This window comes from Danio aesculapii, chromosome 23 (assembly GCF_903798145.1).
Source record: "Danio aesculapii chromosome 23, fDanAes4.1, whole genome shotgun sequence".
NCBI classification, from domain to species: domain Eukaryota; kingdom Metazoa; phylum Chordata; class Actinopteri; order Cypriniformes; family Danionidae; genus Danio; species Danio aesculapii.
The window spans coordinates 47,884,030-47,908,249 of NC_079457.1; the positions used below are offsets into that span (position 1 = coordinate 47,884,030).

The 24,220-nt window shown below is 36.6% G+C and overlaps 1 protein-coding gene across 1 annotated transcript in view; it reads right to left on the bottom strand.

The window, feature by feature from the left end:
• The window catches only part of stxbp3 (syntaxin binding protein 3), a 37,812-nt gene that overhangs the window by 12,069 nt on the left and 1,523 nt on the right, over nt 1-24,220 (bottom strand). Inside the window, exons 2-14 of the mRNA XM_056449370.1 lie at nt 21,983-22,023; nt 20,521-20,602; nt 18,126-18,202; nt 16,500-16,572; nt 16,304-16,404; nt 13,680-13,825; nt 13,489-13,582; nt 10,718-10,842; nt 9,067-9,165; nt 4,325-4,391; nt 4,161-4,226; nt 1,327-1,407; nt 377-512 (exon numbers count right to left, since the gene is read on the bottom strand). Of these exons, the coding sequence (XP_056305345.1) occupies nt 377-512; nt 1,327-1,407; nt 4,161-4,226; nt 4,325-4,391; nt 9,067-9,165; nt 10,718-10,842; nt 13,489-13,582; nt 13,680-13,825; nt 16,304-16,404; nt 16,500-16,572; nt 18,126-18,202; nt 20,521-20,602; nt 21,983-22,023 (1,188 nt within the window). The remainder of the gene's footprint in view (nt 1-376; nt 513-1,326; nt 1,408-4,160; nt 4,227-4,324; nt 4,392-9,066; nt 9,166-10,717; nt 10,843-13,488; nt 13,583-13,679; nt 13,826-16,303; nt 16,405-16,499; nt 16,573-18,125; nt 18,203-20,520; nt 20,603-21,982; nt 22,024-24,220) is intronic.

The window sequence follows — 24,220 nt, forward strand, 5'->3', positions numbered from 1 at the left end:
TCATTCCACTGTGGCGACCCAGATTAATAAAGGGACTAAGCCGAAAAGAAAATGAATGAATGAATATGTCTATTATACTTTTCATTTTTCCCCCATAACTTGTTTTTAATTAGTTAAATCTTTAAACCTACAAACATAAAATGTGTTCTGCTAGATTCTGAGATAAGGAAAAGGCTAATAAGATCAATTCAACTAGAAGGAGTGAGTTCTTGAGGAAAAGACACCCTTGAACTCTTTACTTTTCTGTGTCTGTGTTATTGTTAGCTGCTGTGTAAGTGTTTGTTTGGTGAATGTGTTTGGGTATGAAAACAATCTAATGGACGATGTTCTTAAAGGAAACAAAAGAAAAGACAAGAAAGGAAAGAGAAAGCTCCACCATTGAGGCTGAAGATGTAGAGCAGGACGGCGCGGATCTTGTCGGTGGTGTCGTGCTGGTGTAAAAGCACAGGGAGCAGCGTCCGCATGGGGTCTTTAACCTTCTGTCCCTCAGCGTCTGCACCTACAGCCAGATCCTGGAACACACACAGAAATCAGAGACGTGAGGACAGACGGTGGCCAGAGGAGGGCGCTGTGTCCCTCTTAACCAGGGGACACATTAGAAACGGCCAAAATATTATTGGTTTTCTGACTATTCAGTTGAAGTCAAAATTTTATTTATTATGTTTAGAAATGTGTTGAAAAAATCTCTCTGTTGAACAGAAACTGGGGAAAAAAATATACAATTACATGAAACCTCAATGAGACAAACTGTGGAGCACAAAATACTATCACTATTTAATAAACATTGATAAAAACATGTATTTTAATGTGCATGAATTTGTGATTAGTTCGTTTATTTACTTATGTGTGCATTTTTTGATATGTTTGTTTTTTCATTTATGTTCAGTGAGAAAAATTCTAGCCTGTGTTGGGCTTGAACAAGTGCACTGTGTAATACAGCACACAAAAGATCTGATTTCTTAAAGTGCTTGTATCAGGACATTAGTCTACCATTGTTACTGTGTATATTCCAATATATTCCATCCACTCCATTATTACTGTGTATATTCCAATATATTCCAGCCACTCCATTATTACTGTGTATATTTACTGTGTATTTACTCGCAGCATTTTGAAAGGTTGTTTTCAACTCGCTGTGTCCGGAAAACGCATCTCAGTGCATCTCTATTTGAAATAACTAATTTGAGAATACAAAAGACGCGATGTGTCAACAGCCTCTTTGGTTGACTCGCTATACTAGATCTGCGCATTGCACGGCACCACTTGTGGCTGAATTTAAAATCACATATTCACATGGGCTGATCAAACATGTCCAAACTCTCTCACCTGCTCCGCTTTGCAGAGTTTCTCCACATTCTTCTGGAAATGGCCCATCAGGTCCTCGGCTAAATGTAAGTGCACAGTTTTCTGAGAGAGAATAAAAATGGGAAAGATGCAAGTGATTCATACAGTGGGGTTTTACCATGTTTAAGGCAGCCTTTAATAACACTGAATACTATTCTTTAAATCTAGGCACAAAGTCTAAAGCGCATGGCACAAAAGCATTAAGGGCATGTCTGAATCCACTTTTGCTATTTTAAGGATGGATAAATACGCTCTGCACCCCAGCGCATGGTCTAACAGGGTTGAGCTTATTCTCTTAATGAGTTCTGGGTGTGTTTTGAGAATAACGTGCATTAAACCAATCAGAGTCTCATCTCCCATTCTCTTTAAGAGTCAGCTCTGTCGTGCCATGGTGCATTTACATGGCGGACTTTGTAAGTGGAAAAACGTAACACTTCAATAGCGAATAAACAGTTAAACAGAACTTAAAGAACGAGTCTCCTCCATTCAGCCTCTGTACTTTACTTTTACTATTTACTCCTTTACTTTGGTGGAGTAAGGAAATGGTGTTATACACACTCCACTGAAGACATTAATTAGTCTACATATTTAATTTAAAATCTGGTGGACAAATCTAAACTAGTTTTTATTAAAAGAAATAAAAAATATGCAAATAATAAATAATACTTCTAATTGTAATAACATTATAGAGATACAAATTGTCATGAATAAACTGAAAACACCCCCTCGAGGTGAAGAAGACACGGAGGCAGTGGTTTTTATATTGATGTAGAAAATAATACATTTCGTAACATTTTAATTCTTTAATTGTTTTCATATCCAAAGATATTTGTGTGTTGCTGTACATCTAGTGTGTATTAAACTGTGTGTGTAAGTGTTTGGACGCGCTAACAATGCACTTTAACACACCTCCTTTATAGACCAGCACACCCATGAGTTCACAATGTGGCGCAAATGGATTTGCTATGTGAACAACGTGGCACAAAACGTGAAAACTACTGTTGCGCTGCTCTGAAAATAACAACAAATCACACCAAACACATCTTGCGCCTGGTGTATGATAGCGCCCATAGTGTAATGATCTATTATTATTTGTGTTCACTCAATAATCATGATTCCTACAATTATCAACATTCAAAGCATTCTGAATATAGCTATTAATACATTTTACTTTCAGCAGATCATGATATTATTATTATTCTTGAAAGATCATGTGACAGCAAAGACGGTATTAATGTTACCATTATTAATGAGACTGTATTAATAAAAACAGAAAAACAGATCATGATATTATTATTATTATTATTCTTGAAAGATCATGTGACAGCAAAGACGGTATTAATGTGACCATTATTAATGAGACTGTATTAATAAAAACAGAAAAACAGATATTATAATGATTCCTGAAAGATCATGTGACACCAAAGACTGTATTAATGTGACCGGTATTAATGAGACTGTATTAATAAGAACAGAAAAGCAGATCATGATATTATTATTATTATTATTATTCCTGAAAGATCATGTGACACCAAAGACAGTAATGTGACCAGTATTAATGAGACTGTAATAATAAGAACAGGAAAACAGATCATGATATTATTATTATTATTATTCCTGAAAGATCATGTGACACCAAAGATGGTATTAATGTGACCAGTATTAATGAGACTGTAATAATAAGAACAGGAAAACAGATCATGATATTATTATTATTATTATTCCTGAAAGATCATGTGACACCAAAGACGGTATTAATGAGACTGTATTAATAAGACCAGAAAAACAGATCATGATATTATAATGATTCCTGAAAGATCATGTGACAACAAAGATGGTATTAATGTGACCAGTATTAATGAGACTGTATTAATAAGAACAGAAAAACAGATCATGATATTATTATTATTATTATTATTATTCTTGAAAGATCATGTGACAGCAAAGACGGTATTAATGAGACTGTATTAATAAGAACAGAAAAACAGATCAAGATATTATTATTATTATTATTATTATTATTTTATTATATTATAATGATTCCTGAAAGATCATGTGACACCAAAGATGTTATTAATATTACCAGTATTATTGAGACCGTATTAATAAGAACAGAAAAGCAGATTATGGTATTATTATTATTATTATTATTATTATTCCTGAAAGATCATGTGACACCAAAGATGGTATTAATGTGACCTGTATTAATAAGAACAGAAAAGCAGATCATGATATTATTATGATTCCTGAAAGATCATGTGACAGCAAAGATGGTATTAATGTGACCTGTATTAATAAGAACAGAAAAGCAGATCATGATATTATTATGATTCCTGAAAGATCATGTGACAGCAAAGATGGTATTAATGTGACCAGTATTAATGAGACTGTATTAATAAGAACAGAAAAGCAGATCAAGATATTATAATGATTCCTGAAAGATCATGTGACAACAAAGACGGTATTAATGTTACCAGTATTAATGAGACTGTATTAATAAGAACAGAAAAACAGATCATGATATTATACAGATTCCTGAAAGATCATGTGACAGTATTAATGATGCTCAAAATTCAGCTTTAAATCCCAGGAATAAATTGCACTTTAAAACTACACTCGATAAGAAAACAGCTATTTTAAGTTGTAATGAGATTTCACAATTCGACAAATTTTACTGTATTTGTGATGCATTAGTGGGGAAAATAAAAGACAGTTTAAAACCATTAGGAAATGGTCGAGATCCCACACTTTAGCCCGGTCATATGAACGTGAAAGTGATCTCTCCGTCTCTGGTGTCTGTGCCAGCGTTGGATTACCTGTGTCACTTGCTTGCGAAAGGCTGGCATCTTCTTCATGAGCTGTGAAAGGGCTCCGATTGTGATCTGCCAATGACATTTATGACATGCTCATATGAGGCCATCTGAAACCGGAGAATGCTGATATTGTTCTTCGCTGTAATCTGTGTAAGTATATACTGTACCTTCCCATCACCCTGTTGTTTCTCGCCTCTGCTGGCAGAGATGTCCTTCACCAGTTTGGGGATTTGCCTTTGGAAATAAACAAATATGCACTGCTTACATTACTGGAGATCTTCGTGACAATAATTATTTGGGAAATAACAAGGTCACGCGGTTTTCTGAGGTTAAATCACTCCCATAATGCAGTGCAACGAGGAGGAGGATTAAGGCGTAGAGATGTAAACTACACCTTTTAAAAGTTTGCAGTCAGTAGAATATTCATATATTCATTAAATATGAGCAATTATTAAACAAAAATTGACATTTAAAATTCAATTTATACACGTGTTATACACAATTTATACTCCAATAATTATATTCATTAAATACAGTCTCTATATATTCTAAATATTGAAAAATAAAATTAAACATTCATTAAATAAAGGCTAAATATTAAGCACCAGAAATGGATTTCCAATAGATAATAACTAGGTATTATTTCTTGATCAGCTAGTTTTCTAACCTGAATGACTTCCCAATGATAATGTAACACTAAAGACCAGTTATTATGCTGAAAACTCAATATTGAGACACTGAAATAAATTAGTTTTTCACATGTTTTCACAAGATAGAGCATTTGAAATTGCAGTAATATATTTCACAGAATGACTACTATTGGTTTATTTAATTCTATAATACAAAATAGACAATACAGCGAAAACAAATGGTTTTTCAGGTTGACAAAACATATGGTCATACTTTATTTTGACGGTCTGTTTGTTGAATTAAGTTACATAGCATCTACATGCTAACTAATTCTCATTAGATTAAAAGTAGACTGTTAGGTTGGGCTTAGGGTTAGTGTAAGTTGACATGTACGAATAAAATTTCTTATAGTCAGTTAAATGTCTGTTGAAGGAGCATATCAGCAGATATTAAGCAGACAGTCTAAACATATAAACATATTACTGTGATAAGCTGAAATAATTTACATACCATCATTAGTGTTGAATACATACAAAATAATCAATGGTTTGCTGTGTGTAAAAGGACTTTAAATGCACAACGTGAAGGCAAAGAACCGCTCGATGCACAGCAAATTTGATTATCCTGCTAATCCCATGGTTATTTGCTAAGTTATAGATAAGTTAATAGTGAGATTGGGTTCATAAGAACGAGACGAGACAAGATTTTTATACCATTTTAAGGAATTCTCAATGATGAAATATGAGAATGGAAAAGTCTTTTATTCAACTATAAAAAACAATATCAAAATGCAAAACAATTTAGATGCTTTTTCAAAAATCAACTTATAATGAATGTTATATTACAGTACTTCTATTTTAATGAATTATGCCATAAAGGACATGCAAACACTGCTAAATATTTAGCTATAAACTCTACTGACCGGACACTCTCTGAGCTACTGGATGTTTTGAATGAAAAGAAAAGTTTCGTTGTTTCCGGATGGCATAAATGATGATGGTGATGATGATGGTGATGATGGTGATGATGGGTGTGTTGAGTCTGCAGGAGTTCGCTGTGTGTGTGCTCACTCTCTGAGAAGCGGTGTGTGTCTGTGGTGCTTTACTGACTCAGTAGGTGCAGAGAATAGTGTCAAACAGCCGTGTGTGTGTGTGTGTATGGCTTATCCTGTCGCAAAATGCGGCTAAAAGTCCTACACGATGGTAATAGTTTGATTATGGAGTTTACATGTCTGTACTGCACTTCAATAATGCCACTAAAATAGGAATATTTCACATCTTAACTAGATTTGTGTTTATGACGAGTATGACTTTAAGCATAACTAAAGTGCTATCCTATTTCGCATAGTTAAACTGTGTAGATGCACTTGTAGCAGCCTTTGCTTTTGGACGCGGCAATAGAGCTGCATTTTATGGCCTTTAAAAAAATCCCAATAAATCCCAGACTTTGTAGTTAAAAAAAAAATTGTTTTATGATTTAAATCATTTTTTCCCCCCACAAACAAAACTGCTTGGAGTTGAAGGTTATTAACCTATATAACCTTATCATATTTATAATTAATTATAGGATACAAAAATGCTAAAGAAAAAACTTGTCATTTAAAGATCAAATTTCACAAGCTCTATTTATAATTGCACACAAGACTTTTAGAAGAGTAATAATGTAAATGAAACCAGGGATTCTCAACCGGTGGGCCTCAGCGATCCTGCAGGTGAGCTGCGAGATAGCTTAAAAATAACTCTAATATTACACAATAATTTTTGGATCTCTAATGCACTTTGTCCTGTTCTCTGACTGATTACTTCAAACTCGGCACAAAAACAACCTCATGATCGCGTCTGCAACTAGTACATGTAAGTCTGTTCATTCAAAAACTATGCGTGAAGTGAAAGTGAAGGTCTCTCTTTGTGTATTTTTGAGTGAACTATTTAATATATCCGGATAGTTCTCCAAGTTAATGTCCTTTGAGTGTTTTATAATGAACGCACGCCCATACAGGAGGATCAGGTGAGGCTCAATGGTGTTTCTGCCATAGACTGTAAAATAAACTTGCATATGAGCTTCAGACGTGCTCTGGCGGAGCTGTTCACTGTTCCTGTCAGCGATCTCCCAATAATATCCAGCTGCAAACTCAATCGCCATCAGATCGACGCGTTTCATCAGATTTAAGGTGTTTTACTGTATTTGACATTTGCTGTATATTTGTGAATAGCAGATATTTAATCGTAGATATTCAGTCAGTCCAATTTAAAGCTGAAGCTGGTCTTTTGCGATCTCCCTGTTGACCTGTGGTTCTCTTTGAATCGGTCTGTTTTTAAAAACATATATAAAATTATATTCATTCATTCATTCATTTTCTTTTCGGCTTAGTCCCTTTATTAATCCGGAGTTGCCACAGCAGAATGAACCGCCAACTTATCCAGCACATGTTTTACGCAGCGGATGCCCTTCCAGCTGCAACCGATCTCTGGGAAACATCCATCCGCACTCATTCACACACATACACTATGGACAATTTAGCCTACCCAATTCACCTGTACCACATGTCTTTGGACTGTGGGGGAAACCAGAGCACTCGAAGGAAACCCAGGCGAACGCAGGGAGAACATGCAAACTCCACACAGAAACGCCAACTGACCCAGCCGAGGCTCGACCACCAACCTTCTTACTGTGTGGCGACAGCACTACCTACACTACCTAAATTGGCAGTAGTGCATGAGTGTGTGTGTAAATGAGAGTGTATGGATGTTTCCCAGTACTGGGTTGCAGCTGGAAGGGCATTCGCTGTATAAAACATATGCTGGATAATTTGGCGGTTCATTCCGCTGTGGCGACACCTGATTAATAAAGCGATTTAGCCGAAGGAAATCGAATGAATGCACATACAGTTAATATCTTAGAAATAGGCTGGTAATAAGCCAATAGTTTAGAGTGTGAACTGTGACAAACTAAAGTGTGACCGACTCATTTCTAGCGTTTTTAACAATATTTAACAACATGTTTGATGCCTCATTCTGGATCTCCTTATAGACATGGAACAATAAACATGGAGGAAGAAGAAAAAAAAAGGGTAACACAACCTTTTATTTAAACAAAATGTGTATGGTTTCAATAATCAAAACAACCCTGAGGCTATGAAGTATTATTAGAAATAAAGTATTGCATTTTGATGTAATAATATGCTTGGTTTTCCCTTTCATTCGCGAACAAAAAGATTTCAAATTAGATAGCTCTACCTTCAAGAAAAAAGGTCAAGTAACACTGACACAGTTTTTGTATAATACTGTACTGACTTAAAGAGGACCTATTATGCCCCTTTTTACAAGATCTACATGATGTCCCTAGAGTGTGTATGTGAAGTTTCAGCTCAAAATACCACGCAGATAATGTTTTACATCTCTCTGAAACTGACCCTTTTAGGCTTTGATCCTAATTGTGCCGTTTGGGTCACTGTGACTTTAAATTCAAATGAGATTGTGCAAATGGGGCGGAGTTACAAATGACTGTGTGTCAGCATAGTGGCAGATTCAGAACAGGATTAATGTTATCTGAGTGAAAAACTGAAAATGTGAACAGAAGTGTGTCGATGTTCATTTGTGCTTCATCTAAAACTCCACATTTATAATCCTCTGAGGCCACTGACATTATCTACAGCAGGTCAAAACTCCAATAGTGGACAGCTGCCTCTCACTCAGGGATGTCTATGCTAATGAGGGAGAGATGATCACAAGTGGGCATGTCAATCAAAGTGTTTCTGCAGACTGTAATAATAAAAACGTAAGACATGTTTACCATTTGAGGCTGGTTATATTCAGACACTGTTGCCTCACAACTGTGTTTAAACCCCTTTTGTCAAATAGGTTCCCTTTGACTGACTTAAAATTAACAATTGAACTTAATAGTCATTCCTTTACCATCTTCTCTGTTTGTCTGTCCGTCCAAAATAACATATTCTTTGTGATCAGATGCACTTTAAACTGCTGATTTTTTTCTTGTGCTTATTTTGCTGAAGTAAATCTACCAAACTTCGCTTTACCTTGAATCGAATCACAAGAAACTAGTGGTTTTTCCACTGATGTAAACTCAACATTGCAACCCTAAAATCTCTAATTACAGATGGTATACGGTTTCTATGATATATATATCACCATATCAGCCTAGCCCTACTTTAAAAAATGATTTTAAAACATCCAGTTTAGACAAGAGCTGACCACTCTATCTAGTATTTGCACGTCAAACGGTGATCAAGAAAATGTTGAACTCAATTGATATTACTCACTCAGTGACCTCAGCAATGTGCATGTGCCGCAGCTTGACCCATAATTCATCCTCTTCGTTTAGTAAAGCTTCTTTCTTGGAGCCATCCTTCATTTTATACCTAAGAGAAACAGAAAAACAACGGAGAAAACTGATTTTACACTGCTTATGTTGACATGCCCTAGTTTTAGTCAATAACGACTGAATTTAATCCAACACAGATTTGTTTACATTAACTCTAAACATTGTGGTCTGATTCAAATATCCATTTAAATGTGTTTTACTGTATATACATTTAGATTAAAATGTTTAGGCATGCACTTTGTCTTGTTTTTTTTATGCCTGTTTTGTTTAGGCTAACTCTTTAGCAGTTTTGGTTGCCTGGTAAGAAACCGAAGAGTGTACTGTCAAACTCGATGGCACAATTTAAGACTTAGTAACTCGAGAAAAACATTTTGTAAATACACCGATAAGCATCCAAATTTATCCCAATTCTTAAACGTTATTATTTGTAATAAGAATTTGCAAATAATTCTTTTTTTTTTTTTTAATAATTATTTTTTAGAGGGTTTTAACCTTTAATGGATAAAATGGTGCAGAGAATTGACAGGAAATAGTTGGGAGCAGAGAGAGGGGAAGGGTCGGCAAAGGACCTCGAGCCGGGAATCGAACTCGGATTGCCGTGAGCACCATGGTGCTATATGTCAGCGCACTAAACCACTAGGCTATTGGCGCTGACAAGAATTTGCAGATAATTCTAATTTATTATATCATATCGTAAGACCTAAGATAAACAAGTATTTCTGTAACATGAGATTACAGATACCCAAGATGAGACATTATCACAATACTTTTGTCTCAATGCAATATTATTGTTATTTTAATCATATTGCTATACGCAATTTATTACCTTTTTAAACTTTTGGGATCTTCGGTTTCAACTAAACAGAAACATTTCTCAGTTTGTTTAATGAAAACATGTCATAAATGTTGTCTACACTACTCATTGATGTCGACCCCACTGACCAAAAAGAAAAAACATCTAGTGGACTGTTAAGAAATTGATTTACCAAATAAAATATTATCAATATATTGTTACTGGCAGCTGTGTATCAATAATATTGAATGTATCATTCTGGGTCATTTATTAACCTTATTTCTGCATGTCAGAGCGGTGAAGCTATTAAATACTTCTTGGCTCAAGATCTATTTAATTTGAATGACATATTTACAGGCCTAATTTAAACTATTTAGGTTATAGTGCATGTCTAAAATAACATGCTTCATGAAGCAGCCAAATGAAAATAATACAGACACTGGTTTTACAAGGTTTACTACCAAAATATGCGTAGGCTAATGTCCACATTGCACTGTGCATGTGTCCCTGAAACATCTGAATACAAAAAAAGTGGTCAGATTCAAGTGTTAACATGCTCATTTTACTGCTGTTGGATCAGATTAGAAAAGAAATAAACCACTGCTTCCAATCTGATCAAAACTGATCATTTTTAAATCCGACTGAACATTAATTAAGATTAAATTTGGGTGCATGTAAACAAAGACACTACCATCCTTAGCTTTAAATAAGAGTAAAGACTCATCCCTAATGATAACTGCATTGGTTTCCAGCTCATTTCAGAGTTGGAGAAAGAGCAGGTGAAAAGGGAACTTACTGATAGGTGTTGTCATTTATAGGTATGAGGTCGTAAGCCATGGCTTGGTAAGTGAGCTCGTGAAGAATGGGACTAACAGGGTCCAGTGCACGGTCAACAATCAGCAGCTGCGCCGGTGTTTTTTCCTGAATATTAAAGATCAGGTTTTATGAGTTTTATAAGCAGAAACATCACTTAAAAAACAGATAACATTAAGCGTCCAAAACACAAATCATCAGTGAGTCTTCAGCAAGTCTTCAAAAGCAATCAGTAAGTTTTCAAAAGTCTTCAGTAAGTCTTCAAAAATCATCAGCAAGTTTTCAGAAAGTATTCAGTAAGTCTTCAAATGTCTTCAGAAAGTACTCAAAAGACTTCAGAAAGTCCTCAAAAGTCTTTAGTAAGTCTACACGTTTTTATTAAGTCTTCAAAAGTCTTCAGTAAGTCTTCAAAAGTAATCAAAGTCATCAGAAAGACCTCAGAAGTCTTTATTAAGTCTTTAAAATGTCTTTAGTAAGTCCTCAAGTCTTTAGTAAGTTTTACAAAAGTCTTCAGGAAGTCCTAAAAAGTCTTTAAAAGTCTTTAGTAAGTCTTCAAAAGTAATCAAAGTCGTCAGAAAGTCCTCAGAAGTCTTTATTAAGTCTTAAGTAAGTCCTCAAGTCTTTAGTAAGTTTTACAAAAGTCTTTAGTAAGTCTTCAAAAGTCTTTAGTAAGTCTTCAAAAGTCTTTAGTAAGTCTTCAAAAGTCTTTAGTAAGTCTTCATAAGTCTTTAGTAAGTCCTCAAGTCTTTAGTAAGTTTTACAAAAGTCTTCAGGAAGTCCTAAAAAGTCTTCAAAAGTCTTTAGTAAGTCTTCAAAAGTCTTCAGGTAGTCTTCAGGAAGTCTTCAAAAGTCTTTAGTAAGTCTTTAAAACGTCTTTAGTAAGTCTACAAGTCTTTAGTAAGTTTTACAAAAGTCTTCAGGAAGTCCTAAAAAGTCTTCAATACTCTTTAGTAAATCTTCAAAAGTATTCATTAGGTCCCCAAGTCTTCAAAAGTCTTTAGTAAGTCTACAAGCTTTTAGTAAGTCTTCAAAAGTCTTCAGTAAGTCTTCAAAAGTAATCAGAAAGTCCTCAAAAGTCTTCAAAAGTCTTCAGTAAGTCTTCAAAAGTAATCAGAAAGTCCTCAAAAGTCTTCAGAAAGTCTTCATTAAGTCTTTAAAACGTCTTTAGTAAGTCTACAAGTCTTTAGTAAGTCTTACAAAAGTCTTCAGAAAGTCTTCAAAAGTCTTTAGTAAGTCTTTAAAATGTCTTTAGTAAGTCTACAAGTCTTTAGTAAGTCTTACAAAAGTCTTCAGGAAGTCCTAAAAAGTCTTCAATACTCTTTAGTAAATCTTTAAAAGTATTCATTAAGTCCCCAAAGTCTTTAGAAAGTCCTCAAAAGTCTTCAAAAGTAATCAGAAAGTCCTCAAAAGTCTTCAAAAGTCTTCAGTAAGTCTTCAAAAGTAATCAGAAAGTCCTCAAAAGTCTTCAAAAGTCTTCAGTAAGTCTTCAAAAGTAATCAGAAAGTCCTCAAAAGTCTTCAGAAAGTCTTTATTAAGTCTTTAAAACGTCTTTAGTAAGTCTACAAGTCTTTAGTAAGTCTTCAAAAGTATTAAGTAAGTCTTCATGAAGTCCTCAAAAGTTTTTAGTAATTCTACAAGTCACTTAGTAAGCCTTCAAAAGTCTTTAGTAAGTCTACAAAAGTCTTGAGTAAGTCTTCAAATGTCTTCAGTATGTCTTTAAATGTCTTCAGTACATCTTAAAAACTCTTCAGTAAGTCTTCAAAAGTCTTTGGTAAGCCTTCAAAAGTTTTCAAAAGTAATCAGCAAGTCTCCAAAAGTCTTCGTTATGTCTCCAAATGTCTTTAGGAAGTCTTCAAATGTCTTCAGTAAGTCTTCATTTAGTTTTTAAAAGTCTTCAAAACTCTTCAGTAAGTCTTCAAAAGTCTTTGGTAAGTATCTGATTTACTTGGCAATGATGCATGAGCCGTTTTAACAACCTGTCTTTCATTTTAATGCTTTAAAACTCTGAAAGATTAACAAGTGTCAATCCTCAAAAATATGCATGAAAGTCATTATTTGGCACTGATAATCCAATCATAGGGCCTGTTTCACCTGGTCCCTTCATCTGCTTTCTCTGATTGGACAGCTGACTGATTTGTGAAAACAATTGAATTGACATTAGGCAACAAAACTGCCTCTCTCCTAAACAAATCTGATTCTGATCTTCAAAGCCCATGCTATTTGCAACTTTAACTGGGTTACATCGACTAAAGCATCAAACACACTTGACTCTATTTAATTATTATTATTACTTCCAGAAACATTACTGTTTCAGTAAAACATCAGCAAACACACACAAGGTCAGCTCTGTGATTACTGGGTCTCCATTCACAGATGCAGGATGCCATTTGATACTGATTTAACATTCTAGTTGTACAACTTAACAGTTAATGAATGGTCAAAAATTAAATGTGATGTAAAAATATAATATAATGAAATAAACATCTCAAAATGTCAACTGTAGTGTTGCCTTTACATGTTGTAAAGTAGTGCAGTTATATCTGACTATGCCCCATATAGCCTTCACAGCCTACTATTTTGGAATGAGCAAAACTTGCATAGAAGATTTCAACAACCAGATGCATTTAGACCTGTCTAATTTCACAATCAGATCGCTATCTCATCATAACAAAACACACAAATATACCATATAAATATACCATTTAAGCACAACGCTGATGTGCTTGGTGGTTGTAAACACTCAACATCTCTCACCTTTTTTGTCGTAATTTCATCCAACTCATAATGCCGTGCCAGTTTATTATCAACAAGTTCGGCCAACATCTTTCCATATCCAGGAGTCGATTCTCTGCATGCAACCAAAAATATATTCACTAAACATTGCTGAAGTGTTCATTAAAGCAGTGCAACTCCAGCTGCTGTGCAGTGAGAAACAGCATCTGCACCTCTTGTATCGGACTCCAGGATACTCGTCCAGTGTAGCACAGAGAGTTACGATCTGATCTGCAATTTTCTCCAGCATCTTCTCTCTGTCCTGACTGACCTCACTGTAGATCTTCCTAAAGGCCTCTGGGTTCTCGCAGGTGAACACCTGTACAAGTGACACAAACGTGAAAACAATCAGTGATGGCTATAGCAGCATTATAAATAAATGGCGTTATTTTTGGATATCTTTTTTTCAGTTTCTCCCCTTACAATGGCTTTACTTACAATACATTGAGGCATTATATAATTGATACATAATTGGTGTGTTGCAGGGGGAGTGTTGCACATAACTGATGATGATTTGTATGTGTATGTAGTGGTGGGGCAACTACATAACTGATGACGATTGGCATATGTGTGTAGGGGTAGGACAACTACATAACTAATGATGACTGGTATGTGCGTAGGGGTGGGACAACTACATAACCGATGATGATTGGTATGTATATGTAGGGGTGCGACAACTACATAACTGGTGATGATGGGCATGTTTGTGTAGGAGTGGGACAACTACATAACTGATGATGATTGGTATGTGTATGTAGGAGTGGGGCATCTGCATAACTGATGATGACTGGCTTGCATGCTTAGGAGTGGGACAACTACATAACCAATGATGATTGGTACGTGTATGTAGGAGTTGGACATCTGCATAACTGATGATGATTGGCATGCGTAAGTAGGGGTGGGACAACTATATAACTGATGATGACTGGTATGTGTTTGTGAGGGTTGGACAACTACATAACTGATGATTGGCATGTGTATGTAGGAGTGGGAAAACAGCATAACAGATGATGACTGGTATATGTGTGTAGGAGTGGGACAACTACATAACTGATGATGATTGACATGCATGTGTGTAGGAGTGGGACAACCACATAACTGACGATTGGCAAGTGTGTGTAGGGGTGGGACAACCACATAACTGATGATTGGCAAGTGTGTGTAGGGGTGGGACAACCACAAAACTGATGATTGGCAAGTGTGTGTAGGGGTGGGACAACCACATAACTGAGGATTGGCAAGTGTGTGTAGGGGTGGGACAACCACATAACTGATGATTGGCAAGTGTGTGTAGGGGTGGTTCAACCACATAACTGACGATTGGCAAGTGTGTGTAGGGGTGGGACAACCACATAACTGATGATTGGCAAGTGTGTGTAGGGGTGGGACAACCACATAACTGACGATTGGCAAGTGTGTGTAGGGGTGGGACAACCACATAACTGACGACTGGCAAGTGTGTGTAGGGGTGGGACAACCACATAACTGATGATTGGCAAGTGTGTGTAGGGGTGGTTGAACCACATAACTGACGATTGGCAAGTGTGTGTAGGGGTGGGACAACCACATAAATGATGATTGGCAAGTGTGTGTAGGGGTGGGACAACCACATAACTGATGATTGGCAAGTGTGTGTAGGGGTGGGACAACCACATAACTGACAATTGGCAAGTGTGTGTAGAGGTGGGACAACCACATATCTGACGATTGGAAAGTGTGTGTAGGGGTGGGACAACCACATAAATGATGATTGGCAAGTGTGTGTAGGGGTGGGACAACCACATAACTGACGATTGGCAAGTGTGTGTAGGGGTGGGACAACCACATAACTGATGATTGGCAAGTGTGTGTAGGGGTGGGACTACCACATAACTGATGATTGGCAAGTGTGTGTAGGGGTGGGACAACCACATAAATGATGATTGGCAAGTGTGTGTAGGGGTGGGACAACCACATAACCGATGATTGGCAAGTGTGTGTAGGGGTGGGACAACCACATAACTGATGATTGGCATGTGGCAGGGGTGAGGCAAATAATCAAATAATCAAGAGTTGCAAAACAAGTCAATCATGTGAGGATATTTTGAAATAATTTACAAATACATTTCGATATCATCGGCTTATCGTAAATGAAGGCGAGGTTCGGCCATACAGCGTCAGTCAGTTAAAATGTACTTAAATTATACCAAGATTAAAACATGATTGAGCACAAAGTTTGTTGAAAGAATCAGGTTGTAATGTGCAGTATCTCAAATATTCATCGAATCAGTGTTTCAACCATAAAAAATGTCATTGTTATTGCTATATTTCGTATAAATATAAAACAAATACTCTAAAATTAACACTGTTATATTCATACTATATTTGTTACATTTCTTAAGCATAATGTATTTTTAGCCGTGGTCTATGCAGTAAACAAAACAAATCTATTCTGTTTTATTGTTGTTTTATTCCAATATGAAAATGATTAATTTATAATAAAATATTTAATTAGATGTGTCCTACACTGACCCAAAGTAATATTAAAATGGTATAGAATAGTGTACAATATGTTTAATGATAATAATTGATTGAATTAAGAGTCCATTTTATTCAACGTATACAGTATGTAATATTGTAAAGTATTTATTTCTTGTTTTAAAGTAATTCAGTAGTTACTTTTCCTAGTAACTGTTATAATCATGTAATTAAGTTACTAACTCAGGTACTATTTGTGAGAAGTATTTTTTTAAACATACCCAACACTGTACACAACACAATACAGCAACATGGATTTCCAGAAAACAGATACACTCACTTGTGCTTCCTGTGGCAGAAAGGATATGTTGATCTCTTTACACTTTTTAATGTGCTTGGCGCAGTTCTTCTTCATCTTGTCGAAGAGCTCATCAGGACAGTCTGGGGGGGATTTCGAACACAATATTAATCAAATAAGAACATAATCTATCTTCAATCATAAGTAAATCAAGCCAGAGCTGAAGCAGTGAACTCACAGTCTGTGAAGAAGACATACGCAGCTTTGTATTTGGGCTTGGGTTTGAAGTCATTAATAAATGCATCAATACACTGCAAAATAAAACATTCAGGTCATAAACAGCTCATCACAGTAATGTCAGTGATATTGCTTATTATTAGTTCTAATCCCAGACTGTCATGTAATAACCATTGATACTGACTAGGGGTGTAACGGTACACAGAATTCACGGTTCAATACCACAGAAATAAGCAACAAATCCAAAGTGCTTGCTTTTTTATTTATTGTTAACAGGCAGAAGTGTCCCTATGACTGTAGTCCGTCCCGTGACAGAAACCTCATTGTGAAGTTTGCTGATGACAGTGGTCTGACTCAAGTGGTGATAAAGCGGTGTATAGAGAGGAGGTCCTGAAGCTGGCAACCTGGTGTTCGGAGAATAACCTAGCTCTGAACACCAAGAAAACTAAAGAGATCATTGTCGACTTCAGGAGGCACAGCACTGCCCCACTCTACATCAATGGAGAGGGTCCACACTTTCCGTTTTCTCTGAATGCTCATCTCAAACAACATCTCATGGGTAAAGCCATCATCAAAAAGGCCCAGCAGAGACTTCACTTCCTAAGAGTTCTCAGGAAGCACAACCTTGACTCAAGCCTGCTGTTGACCTCCTACCGTACATCCATTGAGAGTTTGCTGACATACTGCATTACAGTGTGTATGGTAAGTGCACCATGGAGGATGCAGAGGGTAGTCAAAGCTGCATAAAAGATCATCGGCTGCCCTCTTCCCTCCCTGCTGAACATTTACACCTCCCGCTGCCTCAGCTGAGCTAAGCTTAAGAACTGTTTGACCTGTTGCCCTCAGGAAGACGCTACAGGTGCATCAGAACGAGGAAATCCAGACTCAAGAACAGCTTTTTCCCAAAAGCTATTACCATCCTCAACTCATACATGCACTGACCCCACTGATACACACACATGAACTGACTTAAATTTCATTCATTTTAATGCAATACATTGTCTCACATCTTGTATATATCTCTCGTTCAACCCCAGAACTGTTTACTCCACCTCACCCTACCCTCTCTCATCCCCTATTTTGCACTCCTATATATATATATATCGTCTTACATTTACATATTACATCTGTACATATCTCTCGATCTACCTCTGAACTGTTTACTCCACCTCTACAGGCAACAGTTATTTCGTTTAGTGTGGTTTATTGTCAGAATATTTTACATGTTTGCACTGAGTAGTGAGATGAATGTCATCAAAGATACAGGGACAGTGGAGCTTTTAAAGCCACGAAGATCAGTCAATTCATCAAGCGACGGCTTGCATGTCAGCTCATAAACGGACCTGCTGATCTTCACAGCTTTAAAACGCTCTAGTGTCCATGTATCTGTGGTTACACTCAGTAAACAGCGGTGAGTTCGGTGAACTGATGATCTTCACGGCCAATCACAGTCATTTCTGTTGAGCATGTGAACACAATGGCTAATAAGCAATGTTTAAGAACGCGCTCAAATTGGTACTGAATTCCAGTACCATGACAACCCTTTGGTGCAGCTCTAATATAAAGATTGTTATCATGCTAACTCTTCGTCCACATCACCCAGCCCGAGTTTCTCCTGAAAACTGACCTCAACAGTGGGAGCCATGAAGTAGATGGCCTTCATATCTGGAACCGGCTCTCTGTTTTTGAACAGGTTCTCCAAAACTGCAGACAAGCAAACACATCATGACATTGATCAACAATTTACACTTTTTTTCTTGATATAATGAAAATAATGAGTGGCGAAAATAGTACTGAGTCATCACACTCAAGTAAAAGTACCGTCACCCCCCTTAAAATGTAGTGGAAGTACAGTAAAAATGTCTATAGTGAATATTATTAGTAAAAAGTAGTCATTTAAAAAAAATCAGGAGTAGTGAGTATCACGATGTGAATTATTGATGCATTTATATGCTATTTGCACATGTGTCTGTGAAAAATTTAACATTCTGTGAGAGATTTAGTGATTGTTAAAGGCCGTTTGGTCATTTCAGTCCTCAAAAAGTAAACATTGCATAAACCTAAACAGTCTCTCGGTCATTGTGTGCAATGACTTTTTGTCTTCTTGGACATTTATGAAGCATGCATGCTTGAGGTTCAAGATAAAGGTCAGATTTAGGCCCAATCCCAATTCTACCCCTCAGCCCTTCCCCTTCATTTATTTGTTTTGTTTTATATATTTATAGATTTTAATTTGAAAAAAATTCTTGTGTTGTGAAGAAAAATATCTAATTATGTATGGAAAGCATCATCAATGCACCGCGATGCACCGAGATATCGAATTGAACCGAATCAATGACATGATAATCGTAACCTAACCGTGAGACCAGTGTAGGTTCACACCCCTAACATATAACACACACATTAAAAATCTTAATCCTAAAATACACCATAATATAAATACAGTTCCGTTATAACAATAATGATGCAATGTGCATCCACCGCCATTTCTTATGCCAACCAATAGAGTCATCTTATTTTAACCACCCGACCATAATTGCTCAATCACTTTAACTGAAAAAGGAACAAAATAATATTCATATCTATTATACCTGCATAATGAGACCATATAGATGAATTACCGGTTTGTAAACATTCAGGATGCGCGCACAGCAAGGTTGGCATCCGATGCGGTACAGAGTTTGTTGTTGTCTTAGAAATAAGTCATATTATTGATTACATATTATATATATTATTTACATAATGATTTCAGCGTATTATAACAGTTTGTCACCCAGTGATAAGCGCAGATATTCGGCAAAATTAACATTAAAGTGAGCGGCGTTCGTCTGACAGGTCCATTTGCGATAGCACCTTACCAATGGATATTGGATAAGATGAAATGGCCAAGCATCCAGCCCCAAACATACAACTACCTCATTTAAACTCCAAGTGATTTTACAAGAGAGAAGTTAAAGGCCTACAAGTCTTTGGACGCCAACGATTTAGTTCTGTGTGGTGATGTGCAGGAAATAATGTTCCATGATTACCAGATTCAAAACTTTGTAGTGCTAAAAACCGAGGTTCTGCCTAGCCAAAGACAAGGAACGAAGACGGAGCTGTACAAGGCCTGGGTCGTCATCATCAACAAGCAAAACAACTGCATTAAGGGTATGTGTATGTCCATTTTTACGTTTCATTCTAAGCATTAGGTGTTCGCAGTTTAATTCACCATATAAGTTTTTGCTGAAATCATTGCTGCAATCAAAACGAGTAATGTGTATGATTCAGCATATCATGAACATGATATAAACAGAACTGCAGTCCAGCATTTTTAATCAGGTCCGCACTCCATTTAGCTCTTATGATGGCTGTTAGCCAAAGACGTCTGCGGTTGGCATTAAAAGCAGTGTGGTGTACAGTAAAATTTAAGTTTTCTATTTTTGGACTTTCGATTTTGGCATCCTACCGCACAACACAACATGTTTGCTATTACAACCAGTCTTTTTTTGCAGACGGTTGAACCCGTGTGACCTAATGTGTGACGTAGGTTCCCCTAAATCTTCTGCCGGAAATCATAGTTTCATAACAAAAGAACAACATGTGAAGCTTATTCTGTGTGATGCAATTTTGTCTACATTTGATTTGATTTGATGGAAATCACAAGACTGATTATTCTACTTAGCCAATGAAATATTAAAAATATAGATAAAACATGAAGTAGTAACTGCAGGTTGAATGGAAATAGTGGAGTAAAAGTACCGATTCAGCACCGATTCAACAATGTACTCAAATGAAAGTAAAAGCACACACTTAAAACTACTTAGTAAAGCACAAATCCTGAGGAAAACTACTCAATTACAGTTATCTGAGTGTTTGTTACTTTACACCACTGGAAACAGGGAAGCTTCCCTTCTGGAAAACACAGGAAGGAAGAGCGTCCAACTCTCACTACACAATGAGGTTCAAACACTGGATCAACAGCTTTATCAAACACACAGGATGTTGAGCAGAATCTGGAGCAAAACCTCACGCTCACTCACTTGTGATGCCTTCGGACATGAGATCGGACATCTTGCAGCAGGAGGACAGGAGGCGCGTGGTGAAATCATCCAGTATGAGGATCTGAGAGCGGAGAGAACATACAAATGAAATAATATGGCTTTCTGGGAGTCTAGCAGTAATCAGGGTTAAATTTAATAATAACTCATCTCTAATAACTGATTTATTTTATCTTTGCCATGATGACAGCAACATATATATGACTATAGATGTTTTTCAAGATACTAGTATTCAGCTTAAAGTGACATTTAAAGATTAATTAACTAGGTTAATTAGGCAAGTCATTGTATAACAGTGGTTTGTTCTGTCAACAATCCAAACTAATATTGCTTAAGGGGGCTAATAATATTGACCTTTTATTCTAGCCGAAATAAAACAAATAAGACTTTCTCCAGAAAAAAAAATATTAGAGGAAATACTGTGAAAAATTCCTGAATCTGTTCAACATCATATGGGAAATATTTGAAGAGGGACAGTGAATTTTGTGACTACTTGAAACATTAACCCTCTCTACTCCAGTGTTGTGAATGCGATCTGCTGGTCTAACAGACACAGCGCAACTTGATTTAGAAACAGCAATGAACTCCTTGTTGCAGGTCAAAATTAACCCATTTAATGCAAAACTAAATGCATTTCTTCACTGATTATTTAAACTAACAGGAACAAATAGTCTTGGAGAAAGTTTTCCGAGTTGTCATAACCGCGACACGCAGTTTGAATTGTGAATGTATGGAGAATGATTGACATGCGCAGCGGAGGCCAGCGCTGAACTGAACATGAGTTTAAGTTTAAGCACATGAGTATTCATCTGTGCTTCACATCAGACTATTGAATGGCTTCAGAACATTTGGGATATAGCAGTCCTACATGATAACTTTCTAGTGCCTTATAGGCTACCTTCGTGGCTTTTGTTGGCTTATAAAGTACACAGAATATATCACACTCGCAAGTTGGATTTGGATCGGTACCAGCTGGCCGATACCCGATTCAGCAAAAATATGCCGTATCGAATTGATATCCAATCCAAGTATCGGGATCGGTGCATCCCTAGCTGAAAAGTTCAGTCACTAATACCATCAGCTGGTAATAAATCCGTTTTGCCTGCATATATACATTTACTCTTAAAGATCCAGTAGCCACTGATGATTGTATTCAGTTTTCAACTAAGAATTGTCTGTAATGTTCTACATGGGAAAAAACAATCACCTTCTATTTTGGGTGTACTGTCCCTTTAAGATGTTTCATGAAATACTGTTGTTTTGCGTACTCCTGTAGGTGCCCTACTCTGATATAAATCAGGTCAGCCGGTCTTTGTGTTTACTATACAATAGAGGATCACTGTATGAGAAAGTCCATTAAGCACAGATTGGCATGGAGGGCCCCGAACGGACAAACTACTGGAATAAATATAAAGAGAAAGCCTCAGAAACCCTTCAAACTTACGTTCCACTTTTTGCAGTCTGCAATGATGGTGTCCTTGATTCCTGTGAAGACACATGAAGGAATATATTATTTTATAAACTGAAAGTATAAATCATAATGAAAAATTTCCAGATTTAGTTCCTGTTTTAAGCTTGTTCTGCAAAGATATGCAGCCTTAAAGGTGCTGTATGTACGTTTTTGACTCTTCTCAAGCATAAAAATAACATAATATGTTTGCAGATATTTCAGAAACATGCTAAACATTCTTGTTGATCTGAAAATCAACGCTGAAGTCAGATATTCTGCTTTGAAAATGTGTTTTCCGTGCTGGAACGTCTGTCTTTGTTTTGGTCATTTGAACCCGCCCAATGCCAATTATATTTCAGTACCCCTTGATGGAAAACACCGTATTGACCGTAGTGTATGTGTGTATGCGAGAGTGTGTGGGTGTTTCCCAGTACTGGGTTGCAGCTGGAATGGCTGCGTAAAACATATGCTGGAATTGTTGGTGGTTCATTCCACTGTGGCGACAATAAGGAACTGGTAAATAAGGTACTAAGCCGAAGGAAAATGAATGAATGAATGATAAAAAAAGTGGACACAATTGTCCACACGAAATATCTTACATATTTAATAATTTAATGGTTTCAAATAGTTTAATTCATGGTCTAACCCTTAGAAGTCCATTTAGGCAAATAACTGAGGTAAAAGTGATTTTATATTCACATTCAAGCTTTGGCTTTCAATAAAATAATGAAGCAGAATTCAAATAGGTTAACCCGCTTGTTAAGTGTGACGTTACGCGAAGTGGCTTCCGGGTCGGGTCTAAGCGCTCTATCAGACTGTACGGGGAGACTCAACAAATGGAAATTTGTTGGGAAAAATGAAAATGGAAAAACTTTTACAAATCGTTGCAATACTTTCGAAAATCACGATCGCCATACACATATCCACGCCTAACATACGATGACCAGAAAGGGATTCATTTTTTATAAATTGTAAAAATTTTGGTATTTGTGATACAGCAAGCCCAGAGACTGACGTGTTCACCATGATTTTATATCAAATTCACTTTGCAATTGAGTAGCAGCATGGACCCGAAAAACAGTATTCCTCACCAATACATCATGACTTAAGCAGATACAGATTATTTATAATGATGTACTGTTATGAGTACAACTTGTGACACAGTTCCTGCATTGTTTACTATGCCACTTTGAAAATTCACTAGGCATGGGATCAGGGGCGCCGCTGGGCGGGGGAAAGTCAGGATGATTCCAAGGGCCCACGCCGTTTTGGGGCCCACAGAGATACTATTAGTGGCCCACCAGAACGACCATGCTCTTCACTTTTTGCGACACCCAGGAATGTTGTCATAGGGCCCGTACCGGTCAGCAGCGCCCCTGCATAGGATGATAACTGTTTTCAAGGTATACCGCGATTTGAAAAAGTCAGGGTTTTAAAACCGCCAAAAGTTTCTGTTATACCGTTCCTAAGGTATGTGTGTGTTTTAGGTCTGCACCAATGAATCGATTCTATCGTTTAAAATCGATAAGTAAATGCGTTGGCAACAAATTTCACAATCGATTCGTCGTGTCACGCGATGCGGAGACGTTTGATTATAAAAAACATTTAAAAAAAAAACTTTAGTTGAGCGTGGAGCGAAGTGAACACACTCTGCCTCTCTTGCACACTTAAGCCAGCAGAGTTCAGTGCCTCATAGACAGGACGGAGCAAAAAACGAGCAGAGAAATACATGGCGAAGGAAGAGAAATCTGTGCGACCCTAGTCATCCAAGGTGTGAGAGCATTTCACAATGAATAAGCAATAAAAATATGTTAATGGCCAAATATGCAAAAGTGATGACGGGAGCACCACCGCAATGATCCAGCACCTGAAACGTCTTTGATGAAGAGGAAGGGAGCCCGTTTTTTATTTTTTATTATTATTATTATTATAACAGCTCAGGGATGTTAAAGCACAACGTTTGTGCAAGATTTTAGTTCTGTTTTTGAATAAAAGGTTGGAAATAAATGCTTTTCTTTTTTTTTTTTTTTATCCGATTCCTCAATTAATCGAAGAAAAAAATAATAAAATTGACAGATTAATCGATTATTAAAATGATCGTTAATTGCAGCCCTAGTGTGTTTTTTTTAGGACAACAGTATCTCCAGCTGAAGAGATATCCAAAGATGCTGTTTTAAATTGTAAATAAATCAGTGTTTATTTAAACAAATGAAGACAGCAGAAGTCAATGAT